The sequence below is a fragment of the Lepidochelys kempii genome, chromosome 3 (assembly GCF_965140265.1).
Source record: "Lepidochelys kempii isolate rLepKem1 chromosome 3, rLepKem1.hap2, whole genome shotgun sequence".
In the NCBI taxonomy this organism is placed as follows: Eukaryota; Metazoa; Chordata; order Testudines; family Cheloniidae; genus Lepidochelys; species Lepidochelys kempii.
The window spans coordinates 23,955,391-23,974,691 of NC_133258.1; the positions used below are offsets into that span (position 1 = coordinate 23,955,391).

General features: G+C 42.1%; 1 protein-coding gene across 2 annotated transcripts in view; it reads right to left on the reverse strand.

Moving 5' to 3' along the window:
- Positions 1 to 1,940: 1,940 nt before the first annotated feature.
- VSNL1 (visinin like 1) overlaps positions 1,941 to 19,301 on the reverse strand; it is a 158,303-nt gene continuing 140,942 nt past the window's right edge. For both annotated transcript variants that reach the window (XM_073335965.1, XM_073335964.1), the window contains exons 3-4: positions 4,451 to 4,666; positions 1,941 to 2,897 (exon numbers count right to left, since the gene is read on the reverse strand). In XM_073335965.1, coding sequence (XP_073192066.1) covers positions 2,700 to 2,897; positions 4,451 to 4,666 — 414 coding nt within the window. In that variant the 3' untranslated portion in view covers positions 1,941 to 2,699. The remainder of the gene's footprint in view (positions 2,898 to 4,450; positions 4,667 to 19,301) is intronic.

Genomic DNA, 19,301 nt, shown 5'->3' on the forward strand with positions numbered 1-19,301 from the left:
GTCTTGAGCTAATTGCCACTGAAATCTGTTGGAGCTTTTTCATTTACTTTAACGTGATGCCCTAAGTGAAATGTAGAAGACCCACTGCAAGTCACAGTAAATAAGAGTGATGGATATGAGCATTAATTCCAGGAAGTACTCAATATATAATTACTAGCTTCGTGTTTAATAAGCACTTGATTATTTTTAAACTAACATGAATTATACCATTTAATAAATTTAGTGAAGATACTAATTGCAGTGCCCTAGTGAAATTCTGATGCAAAATTGTAGTTGAAATTTCTGCATTTGGCTGCTCAATGTGAGCAGGCAAATTAAATGACAACATGCTTGTTGTCATGATGAGGGTGGACCAACTGAACTGATTCTGATCAAGAGAGGATTAAATTATTAGTGTGCTTCAAGGGAAGGTTTTATGGTGAAGAAACTGCAACATATGGACATGTCAAAACAGTGCTTCCTGCCTGGATGCTTCTTTATTGACTTGTTTGGAGATGTTTACTCTGACTTGAAACTTAGAGCCCAGCTTGCTTTTTCAGTCTAGAAATGCAGGGATGCTTTGTCTTGTTTTTTGAGGCATGATTTGCAGATTGGCAGACCTGCGTGGCTTCTTCAAAAGGTAACAAAAGTAATTGTAAGATGCTAGAGATTTGCTGTCTTCCCCCAACTGGTAAACATGGCCAGAGTGCACGCATTGTATTTTTCTGCCATTTCTGTAATCCTGTAAAGCATTTTAAAGGAAGTCAAAGGCTAATACACTTAAGGGGGCCTTAAAGAGCTGGACAAGTGAAATGTTATCTGCAGTTCTGGGTGAAATGATGCAATACTTTAAAAATTGTCAGGAAATAAAGCAACCCTTTTTCTTGCAGTTTTAGAGTTTTGAATTAGTGGCCGGTTGGCCTTGAAAATGTTTACCTTACAGTGCTTGTAACCATTGAATCTTAAACTCCTCTCTAGTTACTCTATTGTTGCTGCCCTCTGAAGAGTTAATTCTGAGTGAGAACCTCACTCAGGTGTCTGTTGTGTCAGTTTTCTCCTCCATAATCAAGACTTCTGAGGAACTTATTTTTAAGCTTCCTAGAAAGAATCTTGACCTGAACCTTTTGAATATCAGATTTGATTTAGAATCATAGAAGGTTAGGGTTGGAAGGGACCTCAGGAGGTCATCTAGTCCAACCACCTGCTTGAAGCAGGACCAATCCCCAATTTTTGCCCCAGATCCCTAAATGGCCCCCTCAAGGATTGAACTCACAAGCTTGGGTTTAGCAGGCCAATGCTCAAACCACTGAGCTATGCCTCCCCCCATTTAATAGGCCTATATAGAATAACAGCAATGGTGATAGATCCAAGGCATTTAATATAGAGGTATTACATGCTTGGAATCAAGGTCCTTTTGTGGGTGGGACATGACCTCTAATATTCAGTGACTTTTCTGAAGGAGGTACAAGGAGAGAGGAGCTGCAAGTTTACACAGTCATATCACAGCTCTTCTGACAATGCTCTGAGCAGTGCCACTGTCCTATTCCCTAGCTGCTTTGTCGTCTGTGAAATATACTGTAGTAGTGACTACTTCTGCAGAAGTAGGATTTGCTGTCAGTGCCATATTAGGGAGACCAGATACTGGAATACTACTGGATAAGGAAGAATTTGGAGGGTGAGCTCCTCTGTATTTTTACCGGCTATTTTCTCTCTGACACATAGAGTTGAGAATCTGTCCCTACAGATATATGTGAGCACCACGGCATTTGATTACAATTCATCAAATAAGGCAGTTTGGACAAAAATTAAGTTCTACCTCCAGTTTCATGTACACTGTTTTCTCATGAAATATGTATTTTTCCCAGTATTGTAGTAGCAGATTCTTGTAGTGACTGAATTATATTTTTTCTCGCAGTAGCAACATGCTAAAGATGTGAAATAAGAATTAGGGGGGGAAAAAGTCAAATGTTATAAATTTATTTTGGACATATATTGCAACCTCTTTAGAAGCTTTTGAAAATTCAGGCAGAAATCAATAAACTTCCAATAAAACTTTTTTAAACTTCCAGTAAAACAATATTTTAAATGTGTAGATAGACTTTTTAATTAAGGGAACATTTTAGCAGGATTTACTTAACTTTGTTTATACTGCATTCCTCTGACATAGCTCTTTCCAGACTGAAAGGATGCAAATGAGGTAAGAATTAAGGCAAACCTAAAAGGCATGCAAATGAATTACATTTATATTCACTGACAATACAAGCACATGTGTGGATCAGACTCATGAACTGAGGAACTTTCGCCTCTGTCTGTCCAGTACTACTTTACAGCAGAATGGTGACATGGTTTATAATCAACAGTTACATTACCATGGGAAGTCAGTGTCACTAACATTACTCAGGCTAGGAGACACATAGCTAGCGTCAGTAAAACGAACAATCAATAGTATTTCACTGCAGCACGGTTCTGCTGCACAGGCTTCAGAGGAATAGGGTTGTTATGAAATGACATTGCACACATCACATTGTGGCCGTTTATTTTTATAATATATACTTTTAAAATTCTTTAGCAAATGACATTCTCATGCACACGAGTGTTTCAAACACAAGAAGCAAGTCCATTTATAGGTAGTCCAAGCAATTTGTGTGTGTGTGGAAATAGCTGCAAACTGAATGGAACATCTAAACTTCTGTGCAGTCCATAATGCATTTTACATTAGCTCATTTTTGAATGTCACACTGCAGGAGTAATACAATGGAAGGATCACTCTTTGCAGCTTCTTTGAATTCATCCAGTGTGATCTGGTCATCTTTGTTCTTATCCATCTTGCTGAAAATCTTGTCTACTCGTTGCTCCGGCGTGAGACCATCCTCATTCATTTTCATCATTATCACAGTACCCACCATCTTGTAAATGGCCTTTGGAAAGAAAAAGAAAGGAAAATAATAATGTTAAAAAATCGAGACTTGGAATCAGTATAATTAAGTGTAGTCTGTACATGGTTCTGGGTGTCATGATTATATGCAGAGTTGATTTTCTAACTTGAGATGGTGATTATGCCTTCAATTTAGCTTTAAAAATCCCAAACCCATTTGCTTCTGACAAGGAATAACAGCCTCTTAAATATTTTAATGAAATTCCTTAATATAAATACAGGCTTCTTCTGAAACCTTTAAAATACTTATTCCATTTGTCACTTTAGAACTAATTTGATTCTTCAAACACTTGAAACCTTTGTTTAAAGAAAATCATAATTGTACTGTTATAAGTGAGTTTCCAATTGCAAGTAGATGCATAGTTTTATTTGTGATAATCCAGTAGAAGTGTGGTCCTGTAGTCTTAAAACAAACTAGAACAGCACTACAGCTCAAACCCCCCTGTGCTCTGGATCAGATGTGTGCGCACTTCTGGAGTCTGAGGTTTTTAACAACCTTCAGCTCTTTGAAACATTTTATACAAAATTTGACTGATCAGTTTTCTACGGTCATACTCGTCAACGGTTTGGAAAAAAGATTTTGTTTGGTTTTTTTTTTTTACAAGATCATCTTGGTCTGGTAAGAAGTAAACATGATCATCTGTGGAACACTTGACCAAGAATGAAAAGATGTTTCCATCAGGTAAAGATTTAAGCTTGTATTAGAACTATATGTAAGTTTGAGAATTCCTATCTGAGGTCCTAGAAGCATTCAGCTGTACTGGTTTTCACACACATCAGAAAAGGATCAGATGTACCGCTATTAAGATATAAGTCCATGCATGTGTGCACACACTGCATAGCCCTCAGAAATCATGGAAACATTTTTTTTTAAAAGTCTTTCTTTCAATTTGCTAATCACGTTGAGAAACGATACTAAATGATGGCTCTGCATTACATCATTATTCTATTAAAATGGGGACCAACTGAACAAGTCTGGATAACAAATTTCCAATGTTCAGAGGACAGTGGAATATCCTATTTTAGATAATGGACTGTTTTGTACAACTGGAAATATTACTGTTTGGAGAATCCAACTAAGCTATTGTATGTACTAAAAATATCCAAGTCTATATTCTACACCTCAGTAATCACTAATTTGGCAACATTTTTAGAAGTTATTTCTACTGCACATTTTTATAATGGAAGATCCTAGTTACTCATAGAATTGGCACTCTAATGTTGGACAGATAAGTTCTAACTATCTTAATGTGTTGTGAGATGCAAACTCCTTGGTGAAACTATGCTTTCCACAAACCACTATTACTTAGTTAGATTTCAGCATTATCAGCACAGCTTCTATAGAAATACAAGTTCTTTCTGCATATGCTTCATGTTTTATGCACAAATTCTTATGAGCTCAGCACTCCACCTATGCCTGCTTGTGTGTTTATATCAGGAAATTTGTGCTTATTGGAATGGGCGATACACCTGCCTTATGGAAAATGTTCAATATGTACAAAAATTATGTTTGTAATCCTGTGTAATATTTCTTACCTCTATAATTTCCAACATCTCCACTCTGGTAATTTTACCATCGCCATCTAAGTCATACATATTAAAGGCCCAGTTTAGTTTCTGTTCAAAACTACCCCTTGAGGTGATGGACAATGCACAAATGAACTCTCTGAAGTCAATGGTTCCATCGCCGTTCTTATCAAAGGTTCTGAAGGCATGTTGGGCAAACTTTGAAGCATCTCCATATGGAAAAAACTGCAAAATGAAATATAAATGCAGTTATTGGGTGTTTAAGGAAACAATCTGTCTGCATACAGAAATATTAAAGTGAAGCTTTTATGAAGACTTAGTGATCTGAACATTTTATTGCATATTCTCAATTTATCGGCAATAAGTATATCTATCAGTGCCTAATGCTCAGAAAGTGACTCCTTAAAAAAGTGCATCATGATACATTGTACAGTAAAGTATTATGAGCACTTTTCATAAAAAGAGAAGAGGGGAAAAAAAAGCTCCCAACAAGGAAATATTAGTTATTTTGTACCCGCGCACTACACTATCGTCAAAGCTAACATTAAAGCAGATCATTCTTAAAGTGCAGCTATGCACTGAGAAGTGATGACAAATAAAAACAATAGCACTGAGGGAGCTCGCGTTCCATGTTTGTTTATAGCAGCGACTTCCAGAGGAAATTTGCTGAGTTGACATGTAGAGAGAGGGGTTCTATCTTCCAGCCTTGCAAATTCAGCCTGTCATCTGAAAATCAAGCTGATTCTTTTTTTTCTGGCTCAAGTACCTTTCTCAGGAATATTCTGCATTTGAAAAATGTAGCGTAATCTGATTCCAAATTAAATCAACAGGGATTTTGCCATCAAATGCAGGCTTCAGCCATTAGTTAACAATTCTATTGCTGGTGGATTCTATTTTAGCTTGAACAATTCTAATTCTCCTGGTGGGTTAGCTCTATAGTGTGAATAGCAATGAAAACCTTAACTTTGTGAGAAAGGTAAGTAAACATCTGTGACTTGAATACAATGTTAGCGAGGGTGACCTTTTAGAGCCATTTTTCTGATCATAACTGCCTTTTACAGCGGGTGCCCTTAAATGGGGTCATCAGAAATGGATCATCAGAAGTAGTTAAATTTACAACTGCATTTGCAGTGAGATCTGTTTGAAGTAGAGGAATTATTGTAACAAATGCCACAAGTTCAGATGAACAGCACTGTCTTTATTTTTAAATTCAGTATTTTTGCTGCTTAAGAGAAATCAGTTGTTTTTCTGCAGTCAAGTACATGTGCATGTTTACTGCTGTTTTTTATTTATTATAACAAATTCACACATACAGTACAAAATCAGGAACATGTGTTTACTTATGTTGATTTGCATAATACAAGTAAATGGGAAATAAACGGAGATCCAACTAAATATTACATTATGCTACTCATGTTTACTTATCAGTTTCTATTAGGTAAAAAGGCAGCACATTCTTGTTTAGTCAAAAGATTTTCAATTACTGGTGCATGCATGTCGGGCTGAGACTTTCTAGTACCTATAATGTCCTACTCAAGAGATCCTCTCTCCTATGGACTCAATGCAAGAAAACGTCCTTATTCATGAAGGATGTTTTCAAGTTCATGTTGAAATCCTACTGAGGGCACAGGGACTTAAGTGCTTCCTGGCTCTGGACATATGTCCATACAACCCCAACACCATGGAATCCGATTGAGGTCTTTGGGCACTGCCATGATATAATGCTGCAGTGGGGATGGGGGATACCATTCGTTTCATCTTGACTAATGTTGAATACGAGGGAATCCTTTTAGAGCCAGGCCAACCTTTCTGCTTCTAGGGGCCTTATATGCAGTGTGGTACAAGCGTGCACAGGGGCACACGCTGCCTGTGCACTGTAGAACAGAGGTGGATGGGAGTAGGGTAGGCCTGGGAGCTAAAGGATCTGTAACTATGCACGTCCCATCAGCTATTTCCCCCTTGCAGTCCTGAGGCTCTGGTAGCGGGGGTGAAGCAGCTCTGCTCCTGTAACTTTTGTGGCAGGAAGGGGAGGAGCAAAAACTAGGATTATGCCCTTCACTCAGCTGCCAGCACACCCCTGCTACTTCATGCACTGGGATTAGGCTGTACCCCTCACTGAACACACAACAAGATGCTCATTGGCATGTGTGAATACCCATTTTTATCAAAAAGAAAAGGAGTACTTGTGGCACCTTAGAGACTAACCAATTTATTTGCTCAAATAAATTGGTCTCTAAGGTGCCACAAGTACTCCTTTTCTTTTTGCGAATACAGACTAACACGGCTGTTACTCTGAAACCTGTCATTTTTATCAATTGAGAGTATATTAATCTTGGCCCTAGGCCCCTAACCAGATATGTACATCATACATCTTTGGACTGTAATAGGTTAAGCTACCCTTACGAAGTATAATATATTTTAACCATTCACATTCCGAAAGCTACACTCATAGAGTATGTCTACACTGCAGTGGGAGTGAGCTTCCCAGTCTGGCTGCACAGACTCGCGTTAGCGGGGCTCACACTAAAAACAGCTGCCCAGAGATTGCTTTGACAATGCTGCTTGGGCTGGAGCTCATGACTACGCAAGGTACAAGTGGAGCATTGGGCCTGAAATCTTAATCTATGTATGCAGCTATGCCTCAAGCAGGTATTTGGCCAAAGTTGGATAAAAAAATGCAACGTGGTTGTCTACTTTATCTGTCTTCATGCCCTTCTTCCACTCTGACCTCTACGTGCACTTTCTGTAGTGTTGAACGAGCTGATAAACAATGTTGCTTTCCTTGTGTTTGCCTAAAGGATAGTGTATATCAGCCTGTTTTTCAGCTTGTCAAATATTTATGGTCCCTGGCATTACACTCTCCTACCAATAATGACAGCAGCAATGTTAGAAAGGTACAAAGCGAATTCAAACAAAGTTCCAGTGATACGTGTTGCCATATAATAGTGCAGTGGTCCCCAAACTATTCAGGGGCCAGGAGCAGAGCTGGGGGGCTGGCCTGGGCCCCAGCTATGGCCTCCCCCCCAAAATGATCCTCCCTGCTCCCCTAGGGGGATGTGCCCCACAGTTTGGGGACCTCTGGAATAGAGACTTAAGAAATGTGGAAGTTGATTGGAAGACTGGTGAATTATAGGAAGTAGCTTTAGCCATTCAATATTAGAATAGTTTTGATTCCCATTAAAATGCAATAGTGCCACAAGACATTTTTATAAAATATATGGACAGTGAACAGCTTGGAAAATCTGTTCCTTGTGTCTGAAGCCTGTCCGAGTGGCCTGAGCCCTGCCGCATCCCCAGGGAGGGGGGTGTGCCACACTGCGGATCACTGATGTAGGCTGACTTGTATAGATCATGCCCTTAAACTTCACCCAGGTACCCCTGTATTGCACCCAATAACTTATGTTTGGCTAACACATACATTCCAGAAAGGCATCCAAGCTTTCCTTGAAGACATCAAGAAATGGAAGATCCACCACTTCCCTTGGTAGCTTGTTCCAATGGTTAATTACCTTCATTGTTTGTTTAAAATAAAACAAAAAACAGGTGCCTAATTTAAATTGGTCTGGCTTCAGCTTCCAACTCTTGATTCTTGTTATACCTTGCTCAAGTTGCGCTGCTAAATTAAAAAGCACATTTAGTATTCGCTATTGTCGCCCCACAAAGGTATTTTACACATTGTAATAAAGTCATCTCTCGATCTTTTGGATAAGCTAAACAGGTTGAGCCCTTTAAGTCTCTGACGATAAGGCATTTTCACCAGCCCTCGAATCATCTTTGTGGCTCTTTTTCCTGCACCCGCTCCTATTTTTCAACATCCTTCTTAAAATGTGGACACCAGAACTGTATGCAGTATCCATTATCAATTTCACCAAGGCCATGCACCGTGGTGAAATCACAGCCCTACTCAACACTCCTGTTTCTATAGCCAAGGATCGCATTAGCCCATTTTGCCACAGCAACAGACACTGGGAGCTCACGTTCAGTTACTTGTCCACTGTGACCCTTAAATCTTTTTCAGAGTCACTGCTTTCAGGCTATGGTACCTTATTCCGAAAGCATAGCCTGCATTCCTTGTTCCTAGACGTAGTCCCTTGCATTTGGTTGTATTAAAACACATCTTGTTAAAATGGGCTCAGGTTATGAAGCAATCCAGATCACTCTGTATGATGGACCTGTCCTCATAATTATTTATCACTCTGCCAATCTTTGTGACAGCTGCAAATTTGATCAGCAGTGAGTTTATAGTTACATCCAGATCATGGATGAAAATGTTGAATAGTTCTGGACCTTACTAGGAACACCCCCATTTGATGGTGATTCTCCATCGCCAACCACTTTCTGAGATCTGTCAGTTCTTAATCCATTTAATGTGTGTGTTACTGATATTATCTAGCATTATTTTTTTAAAAAAATTAGCATGTCATGCAAGGCTCCATCAAATGCCTTACAAAAGTTTAAGTAGATGATATTTACTCAGTTACTTATCAACCAAACTTGTATCTCAAATAATGAAGCTAGGCTGCCTGGCATTAATTATTTGGCAACGGGGATCTTTGATGCCTTGGACCCCAAAGGACAGCCCAAAATTAGGGCCACAATCCCATGCATGCACAGGGATAGAATTAGGTCTGCATTGAGTTTGATGCTTTCTAAGTTGGGGAAGCAGATGTCTTTGATAGCAGGGTTGCCACCTTCCTCAGGCTGTAAGCTGAAGACATATTCTTGGTTCATTTTTAGACTTCTCTAGGGCCCAAGTGACCTCAGCATGAGTGAATTCCTCAAGTGTCAGAATAACAGCCGTGTTAGTCTGTATTCGCAAAAAGAAAAGGAGTACTTGTGGCACCTTAGAGACTAACCAATTTATTTGAGCATGAGCTTTCGTGAGCTACAGCTCACTTCATCGGATGCATACCGTGGAAACTGCAGCAGACATTATATATACACAGAGACCATGAAACAATACCTCCTCCCACCCCACTGTCCTGCTGGTAATAGCTTATCTAAAGTGATCATCAAGTTGGGCCATTTCCAGCACAAATCCAGGTTTTCTCACCCTCCACCCCCCCACACACACAAACTCACTCTCCTGCTGGTGATAGCCCATCCAAAGTGACAACTCTCTTCACAATGTGCATGATAATCAAGGTGGGCCATTTCCTGCACAAATCCAGGTTCCCTCACCCCCCTCCAAAAACCACACACACAAACTCACTATCCTGCTGGTAATAGCTCATCCAAAGTGACAACTCTCCCTACAATAAGAAAAGGAGTACTTGTGGCACCTTAGAGACTAACCAATTTATTTGAGCATGAGCTTTCGTGAGCTACAACATCTCCCTACAATGTGCATGATAATCAAGGTGGGCCATTTCCAGCACAAATCCAGGTTTTCTCACCCCCCCCCCCCACCCCCATACACACACAAACTCACTCTCCTGCTAGTAATAGCTCATCCAAAGTGGCCACTCTCCCTACAATGTGCATGGTAATCAAGGTGGGCCATGTCCAGCAGAAATCCAGGCTTCCCCCCCCCCCCCGCCCCTTTTCCCGGGGACACACACACACACACACAAACTCACTCTCCTGCTGGCAATAGCTCATCCAAACTGACCACTCTCCAAGTTTAAATCCAAGTTTAACCAGAACGTCTGGGGGTGGGGGGGTAGGAAAAAACAAGGGGAAATAGGCTACCCTGCATAATGACTTAGCCACTCCCAATCTCTATTTAAGCCTAAATTAATAGTATCCAATTGGCAAATGAATTCCAATTCAGCAGTTTCTCGCTGGAGTCTGTATTTCAAGTTTTTTTGTTTTAAGATAGTGACCTTCATGTCTGTAATTGCGTGACCAGAGAGATTGAAGTGTTCTCCGACTGGTTTATGAATGTTATAATTCTTGACATCTGATTTGTGTCCATTTATTCTTTTACGTAGAGACTGTCCAGTTTGACCAATGTACATGGCAGAGGGACATTGCTGGCACATGATGGCATATATCACATTGGTGGATGTGCAGGTGAACGAGCCTCTGATAGTGTGGCTGATGTTATTAGGCCCTGTGATGGTGTCCACCTGCGGAAGTGAAGAAACAGATTGATAGAGCCAGAAGAGTTCCCAGAAGTCACCTACTACAGGACAGGCCTAACAAAGAAAATAACAGAACGCCACTAGCCGTCACCTTCAGCCCCCAACTAAAACCCCTCCAACGCATTATTAAGGATCTATCCTAAAGGATGACCCAACACTCTCACAAATCTTGGGAGACAGGCCAGTCCTTGCCTACAGACAGCCCCGCAACCTGAAGCAAATACTCACCAGCAACCACACACCACACAACAGAACCACTAACCCAGGAACAAAGCCCGTTGCCAACTGTGCCCACATATCTATTCAGGGGACACCATCATAGGGCCTAATCACATCAGCCACACTATCAGAGGCTCGTTCACCTGCACATCTACCAATGTGATATATGCCATCATGTGCCAGCAATGCCCCTCTGCCATTTACATTGGTCAAACTGGACAGTCTCTACGTAAAAGAATAAATGGACACAAATCAGATGTCAAGAATTATAACATTCATAAACCAGTCGGAGAACACTTCAATCTCTCTGGTCACGCAATTACAGACATGAAGGTCACTATCTTAAAACAAAAAAACTTGAAATACAGACTCCAGCGAGAAACTGCTGAATTGGAATTCATTTGCCAATTGGATACTATTAATTTAGGCTTAAATAGAGACTGGGAGTGGCTAAGTCATTATGCAAGGTAGCCTATTTCCCCTTGTTTTTTCCTACCTCCCACTCCCAGACATTCTGGTTAAACTTGGATTTAAACTTGGAGAGTGGTCAGTTTGGATGAGCTATTGCCAGCAGGAGAGTGAGTTTGTGTGTGTGTGTGTGTCCCCGGGAAAAGGGGCGGGGGGTGAGAGAGCCTGGATTTCTGCTGGACATGGCCCACCTTGATTACCATGCACATTGTAGGGAGAGTGGTCACTTTGGATGAGCTATTACCAGCAGGAGAGTGAGTTTGTGTGTGTGGTTTTTGGAGGGCAGTGAGGGGGTGAGAGAACCTGGATTTGTGCAGGAAATGGCCTACCTTGATTATCATGCACATTGTGAAGAGAGTTGTCACTTTGGATGGGCTATCACCAGCAGGAGAGTGAGTTTGTGTGTGTGTGTGGGGGGGGGGTGGAGGGTGAGAAAACCTGGATTTGTGCTGGAAATGGCCCAACTTGATGATCACTTTAGATAAGCTATTACCAGCAGGACAGTGGGGTGGGAGAAGGCATTGTTTCATGATCTGTGTGTGTATATAATGTCTGCTGCAGTTTCCATGGTATGCATCCGATGAAGTGAGCTGTAGCTCACGAAAGCTCATGCTCAAATAAATTGGTTAGTCTCTAAGGTGCCACAAGTACTCCTTTTCTTTCCTCAAGTGTGAATATCCAAAGGTAACACACTGAACCATGGTAAGAAAACTTTCTCTCTCTTTTGTTTTGGTAATAGCTTACTAAAAGGAAACCTCTTATAAGTCCAGTTACAGGAGAGCACACATACTATTCCTGTTCACATCATTACCAACCTCCGGTGTTCAAAAATCATGAAATTGACTTAAAACAGAATCATAAGACTGGAGGGAACCTCGAGAGGTGATCTAGTCCAGTCTCCTGCACACATAGCAGGACTAAATATTATCTAGACCATCCCAGACAGGTGTTTGTCTAACCTGCTCTTAAAAATCTCCAGTGATGGAGATTCCACAACTGCCCTAGGCAATTTATTCCAGTGCTTAGCCACCCTGACAGGAATTTTTTCCAATGTCCAACCTAAACCTCCCTTGCTGCAATTTAAGCCTATTGCTTCTTCTCCTATCCTTAGAGGTTAAGGAGAACAATTTTTCTCCCTCCTCTTTGTAACAACCATTTTATGTACTTGAAAACTATCATATCTCATCTCAGTCTTCTCTTTTTACAAGACTAAACAAACCCAATTTTTTCAATCTTCCCTCGTAGGTCATGTTTTCTAGACCTTATTTTGTTGCTCTTCTCTGGACTTTTTCCAATTTGTCCATATTTTTTCTGAAATGTGGCACCCAGAATTGGATACAATACTCCAGGTGAGGCCTAATCAATGCGGAGTAGAGCAGAAGAATTACTTGTCATGTCTTGCTTACAACACTCCTGCTAATACATCACAGAATGATGTTCACTTTTTTTGCAACAGTGTTACCCTGTTGACTCATATTTAGCTTGTAATCCACTATCACTCCCAGATCCCTTTCCGCAGTATTCCTTCGTAGGCAGTTATTTCCCATTTTGTATGCGTGCAATTGATTGTTCCTTCCTAAATGGAGTACTTTGCATTTGTCCTTATTGAATTTCATCTTATTTACTTCAGACCATTTCTCCAGTTTGTTCAGATCATTTTGAATTTTAATCCTATTCTCCAGAGTACTTGCAACCCCTCCAGCTTGGTATTCTCCGCAGACTTTATAAGTTTACTCTCTAGGCATCATCTAAATCATTGATGAAGATATTGAAGAGAACTGGACCCAGAACTGAGTCCTGTGGGACCCCACTCATTATGCCCTTCCAGCTTGACTGTGAACCCTTGATACCTACTCTCTGAAAACAGTTTTCCAAGCAGTTATGCACCCATCTGATAGTAGTTCCATCTAGGAGTTTGTTTACGATGAGGTTTTGGTTAGTTTTAAGGACTCTTTATTTGCCTTTTGCTTTCTGAGCTTTAGAATGCATTCTGGGTCATGTTTTCAGGCTTTTCTCTGAAACCATAAGGGCTGGAAAGTTTTTTTTTTTTAAAAGAAAACGGAGATTCTCAAAGGATTCCAGCATCCAGGGCTTTAAGAAAAACACCAACTATTGTGAGGTTCATGATAAAATTTCACAGTTTGGCAACACTGTGCTAAATACAAGGGCAGTCTAGGGGCAGTGACAACTCAGAACTAGCTCCTGTGGCAGTTCCCCCCAAGTTCTGCAAACCATATCGGTATAAACATTCTAACATTAACTGTATAACAGTGATGCTGCTCCACATTGGTTTGTTCCAACAAGAGCTTGGTGATGGTTCAACCCCAGAAGGGAATTAGAATGAACCTAATCTGTTTCCACTGCAGTCTCAGGGAGCAAAGTTAGATGAACACTAAATGCCTTTGAAAATCCCACCCTCATCCTGTTGGAGCAGGAGGCTGGCCTACTGCATATGTAAGGGGACTGTTGCCCCCTTACTAACATTCAGTGGGGGTGTTTTGGTTGGCTAGCTCCCAGTACTAAAAGAGGACAGGTCGATGGGAAATCAGGACCCTGAGTCTGACAGTCCCCAGGTACAATGGAGAGAGGCCAATGCTCCAGGTTAGCCTGAATAACAGGGTGGGCACGCTAATCAGGGAGTCAGGAGGCCAGGGTTGTCCCATCCTCCATGTAAGCCTGGGTCAGACAGTGTGGGGCCGAGCGAAGGAGAAAGCTGGGGAGCAGAGCTATGCCAGAGCCAGAGGGACCAGAGACATGGCCCAGGGAGAGCAGACCCTGTGCTGGGAGCAGAGCTGCAGCCCCAGAGCCAGGTGTGGTGAACAACCGGGGCCAGCCATGGGGGACTCTGGGCAAAGGGCCCAGCGCAGAAAGACACCCCTAGCCAAGGGTCCTTGCAGGCCAGACTGGGAGGGGGATCTTAACCCGAGGCGGGGCTGACGCTGGGAAGAAGGGTCCCACCACCCAAAGCCTGGAGGCGTGTGGCCACCACGATTGCAAGTGTTCAACCCACAGCATCCCTGCAGCACAGCCAGGGCCGGAGAAGGAGACCTGGGACTTATAAGGAACAGACTGTGAAGTGCCCTGACATCCGGAGACACTGTTTGTGATGTTCCCTGCCACAGAGCAGGGTGATGTGTTTCCTTTAACCTTTTCCATTTTTCCTTATTCTTTTTAAAATTAATTGTTGATTAAATAACTTGCATTTGCTTTAACTTGTATGTAATGGTCAGTGGGTCAGAGAAGTGCCCATTGCAGAGAGAGTACCCTGGAGTGGGGACAGCCCTAGTCCCTGTCCTAGGTGACCACAGCAGGGTTAGAGGGTCGAGCCCCACAGGAATCCTGGGCCCGGCCTTGTTGGGGTTACAAGGACTCTGCCAGATAGGAGAGTGGCAGGGGAGTCCTCAAGGGCAGGGAGGCCACTGGGTAAAGGAAGTGGGAGGGGGGACTCAGATCCTTTCGCTAGCCCACTTCACTGGGGTAGTGCAGAAGCCAGGAAAGTTCCGCACAATAGCGGGACCATTCCCCCTCTTACACATAGTGGGTTAGGTATATTGTTATGGTTACTATATTGCGTGGGTTTGCAAGGCTGTTTACATTGTGTATGTATGTGACTCTCTTTCTGATTTTTTAGGATATGAAGCGTCACAAAATCATGCTGTCTCACAAAGCGCATGTTTAGGTTGAGGAGCCTGGCTGTTGTCGAGGAGATAACACGTACTGCTAAAGAGGATTGATAACCCCTTTGCAGATCTCTGTTACTTTCATTGGTGGTCACTATAAACACTATGGAGAAAGACAAAGAGATGAAGCAAATTGGAAAAAATAAGTTTTGCCTCTCATATAACTAGAGAACCCCGCTAATGTGCCTCACAATTCTACTCCCTGCAAACATCCTGGGTGTAATGTACAAGGCCCTGGGCTCCCAGGCATTCCTTAGACACTGACTGCAAGCCATCATTAGAGGGGTTCTGGGCTGTCTGCAGCAGAATGAGAAATGCTCTTTTGTCTTCATCAGTCATGCTTCTGTGCAGTGACTCTGTTCCCCTGTACTGAGAAGCGCCAGAAATGGAATTGCCCTCTGGAGCCAAGAGGCATAGCATAGCAGAGTATCCCTTTAACCCATTAGAGCAAGCGCTGCCAAATGAATGATAGAGACTGTAGGAAATGGGTCAGGAAGATACTGGGAGCATGGACTGCTCTGACTCAAGGAAACTAGACAAGGGAGCAGGGAACGAGACCAGCTGCTAATGAGACTAGGCATCTACCGTCTCATCAGAAACACTCTGGAGCCCAGCAGCCAGGCTGAGAGCCCTAGAATTGAGGAGGGGGGGTTAGGATGGACTCTTTGGATAGCAGGGTGAGTAAAAAATAAAGAGGGGTCTTTCTAAATTTGTTCTTGGGGACCCATCCGTGTATCAGTACAACCCTAGTTAACATGAGTGTGTGGGCATAGTCTTGATGTAAGCACAGGACTCCCATTAATCTGTGTTATGCCCATACAACTGGGAATTGAATAATATTCTATTACTCTTCATCAAGGCCAAGAGCTAGATGTGTCTCCTCTGGGCTAACATGAAGGCATTTAAGATGTTCCAAATATGAGTATTGATACTAATGAGTGAGCTCCATGCTTTTTGCTGTTTCAGTTTGTCCTCCAATTGACAGCAAATACAACATCAGGTCCTTGAATCACTAAATTGGAGCTCTCTTCCCAACTAGGAACTGGAACTTGTAATTGATGCCTGAAATACCCGGAGGAAGCCCTTAAACTTGCACCTATGGATTTCTATTATTATTGCTTCAGACAAATCAAAACTCATTGTCAAAAATGTTTAAAGAAAAAAGACATGGATAATGTTTCCATTGTGCAGCTTCCAGCTCTTAGAAGATTTCCATGTAAGAAATGGAGCCAAGAACCGATTTAAGAGGAAATTGGCATCTGGCCTGTCCTTGAATTATTTTTAAAACTATCCTTTTATACTCTCTGCTTCCAAACTAAGGCACATTTAACATGTTTTGTTACAGACAATTGGCCTAGAGATGAAGAAAGGAGGACAAGAACACTGCTGTGCCCCCTATTCCTAGGTAGAAGCAGGAACTCAAATAACCTCCCCCATCTATTCCCAGCAAACAGAACATGAAATTACCTAAATTGGAAAGTTACTTGATTTTTATTAAAGCGGAGAATCTGCTGAGGAGGGTGAAGAGGAAGAGAGAGGTTTTTCACATCCACACACTAAAAGGCAAACTTGCTGAATCCATCTTTGCGTGATATTTAGAAATAAATAAATGCTTAATGTCTATTGCTGTGAGTAGATCAGGAGTACACATCAGTATAGAGAATCTAGCATATGTCATGGAGAATTAAAGGAATTAAGCTTTATCATTATGAAATCACTAGGTCAGAGAACAACAAAACACACTTCTTTGGTTTTGTTTGGTTTTTGGAAAAGTCCTATATAGTTTAATTGGTCTGAAACTGACAGGGCTGTATAGACATTATATGGTATGGTTGGTTTACAAACTATACAAAGGCTATTGGTCTCTATTAAACTTTTTCTTTTTCATAGTGTGTACAGCGTGTTACCTACTGTAAAAATAGCTAATGTTCAAAGGAAAAGGAAAGAAAATGATGCCTAGAAGGCACAGAAATGGTTCTGGAGAAAATGGAATTTACCAGTCAGGCAACCTGCCATAGGCCCTGTACTTGATGGTTCAGAAACAGATAAGAAACCAAGACAGGGATTGTTAAAAGATCCTAAGGGAGTTGGGACACATTCCCATTGAAATTCCTAATTCCCTTAGGCTCCTTTGGAAAAACCTAACCCAAACCCTGGCCAATTTACAATGTGTTATGTCAAAAGGAACAAAATCCTCCTGGCTGCCATCAACTTACAGCAGGAAGGATGAGACTGATTTACTTTTATCAGTATAGGATCTTGCCTTTGCCATGCATGTTAGTGACCGTAAAATTAGCCATTTATAAAATCAAAGCAAAGTATGTCTTTGTGACCTTGTGCAGCATTGAATTCCATGGCTGACCAGCCACAGCCTCTCCAAAGGGCAGGTGAGAAGTTAAATTTAACATTTCTTGCATTTCTGCCTGTCAAATCTCATCTCTTTTCTCATCCATGCTTTCTAACTGGAGTAAAGCAACTGCTTAACAGCCACATCACTCCTTTGCAGTGCTAGGGATCTGCTAACTATTAGAATGAGTAGGCAATTTTAACTAGGGGGAGGGGAAGGCTCTTTTTTTGTAATGCTAGTTCCCAGTCTAGGAAAAGAAGATAATTTTAGAGGGTTCTTGTCTCCTGGAAGATTTCTGAGAAGTCTCTCTGTCTCTCTCTGGTTTTGTTCAACTAGCTCAAGAAATAGCTTTAACAGTCCCCAGACCACAGCTCTAGGAAAGTTAATCAAATATCTAGAAGTCTTAGTTATGGCTGCACCTTCATAATTCCAGGAGGTGCGTCCTCAACCAGTAACAGACCTTTGAAGAAGTATTGTCAGCTGCAGCTCTCAAAGCACTCTAACATTAACACTCAGATCCCCCTAGGAAGATTATTAACCCCATTTTACACATGGGCAAAACTGAGGCAGAGAGGCAGGGGTGAAAGTAACTCCAAAGACTTAACAGTATGGGGGCCAGGGCTGGCTCCAGCCCTGGAAGGCGTGGGGCCTCAGGCGGAAGGGGCAGAACTGCGGGGTCAGCCTCCCACACTGCCTGGTCCGTGCTGCCTGGGGCTCCAGCGGTAATTTAAAAGGGCCCGGGGCAGCTGCTCCCTTTGCCCTGCGGCTGGGGCGAGGGGGCAGGCAAAAGGGCCAGGGACGTTAAAGCGCTGCCGTGGCAGCGGTTTAAGGAGGTCCTTTGCCGTGGCAGCGATTTAACATCGCTGCCCCTTTTGCACCCCGCCATCGGTGACCCTGCTGGTAGGGTCCCTACCAGCAGGGCCTCCGATGGGGCGCAGCAACGTTAAAGCCTTCCCATGCCAAAGGACCCTCCTTAAAGCGCTGCCGCAGCACGCTTTAACGTCCCTGCCCCTGTTGGCGGCCCTGCCGGTAGGATCTGTACGGGCAGAGCCACCGACGGGGGAGAAGGGGCAGTGACGTTGAAGTGCTGCTGTGTGGGGGCTGCGGGTGAGTTTGTACCAGCTTCTTACTGCTACGCCATACCGGTTTGTACTGGCTCACTTTCACCCCTGCAGAGAGGTTAAATACATGCCCAAGATCATAGCGTGAGCTGGTAACAGAGCCCAGAATAAAACCTGTAATCCCCTGCTTTAGCCACTCGCCAACACTCCCTCTACTAAATATGCATATTGTGACTTGTTACAATAATAAATTGTCCACAGCATTGTTACACTATATCAGCGTGGTCCCACACTTTTGAAGGCTGAGTCCACTTGCTAGTACAGGAAAATAAAAGAAATCACGAGCTTGACACCCCTATTCTAGAATTGTAATTAAACTGCATTTTAAAATATGGCCTTAAATGTTTAGTTCAGTGATTGCATTGGTTTCCTGTGTGGCCAAAACTTGGTTTTAGTTTAGAAAGTTGAACGTGACGCTAGATCACAGATAGAAAAATCAACTCATCACAACTCTCTCACCCAGCCTAACATAGGGCTAGAGTCTCCGAGTTTGCCTACATGGAGAAATTTAACAGCAGAATTATATTAGTATAATTAAACCACTCCAGTTATGAGTATAACACCCCTTGTGGACAGAATAAGCATGCCTTTTTCCTGCTTAGTCTATGGCCAAGCTAGATCTCAATCAGTTTAGCATTCATCAAAGGAAGTCGGGACAACTTTCATAAGTGCCTGAGTCCTATTTTCAAAAGCGATTTAGGCACATAGGCTCCTAAACCCATTGAAAGTCAAGGAGTGAAATCCTGACTGCATTAAGAAATCTTAAATTCAAACATGTAATCTCTTTACAGTAGCAGAAAGGACTAAAAAGAAATAATCTAATTTCAGTTGATTTAAAATACAAAATGTCTGGTATATGAAATATAGAACAACAAGCATCTAGCTATGCAGACCAAATTTTATTGTCTAGATTTATTATCAGTACAATATATTTCATTG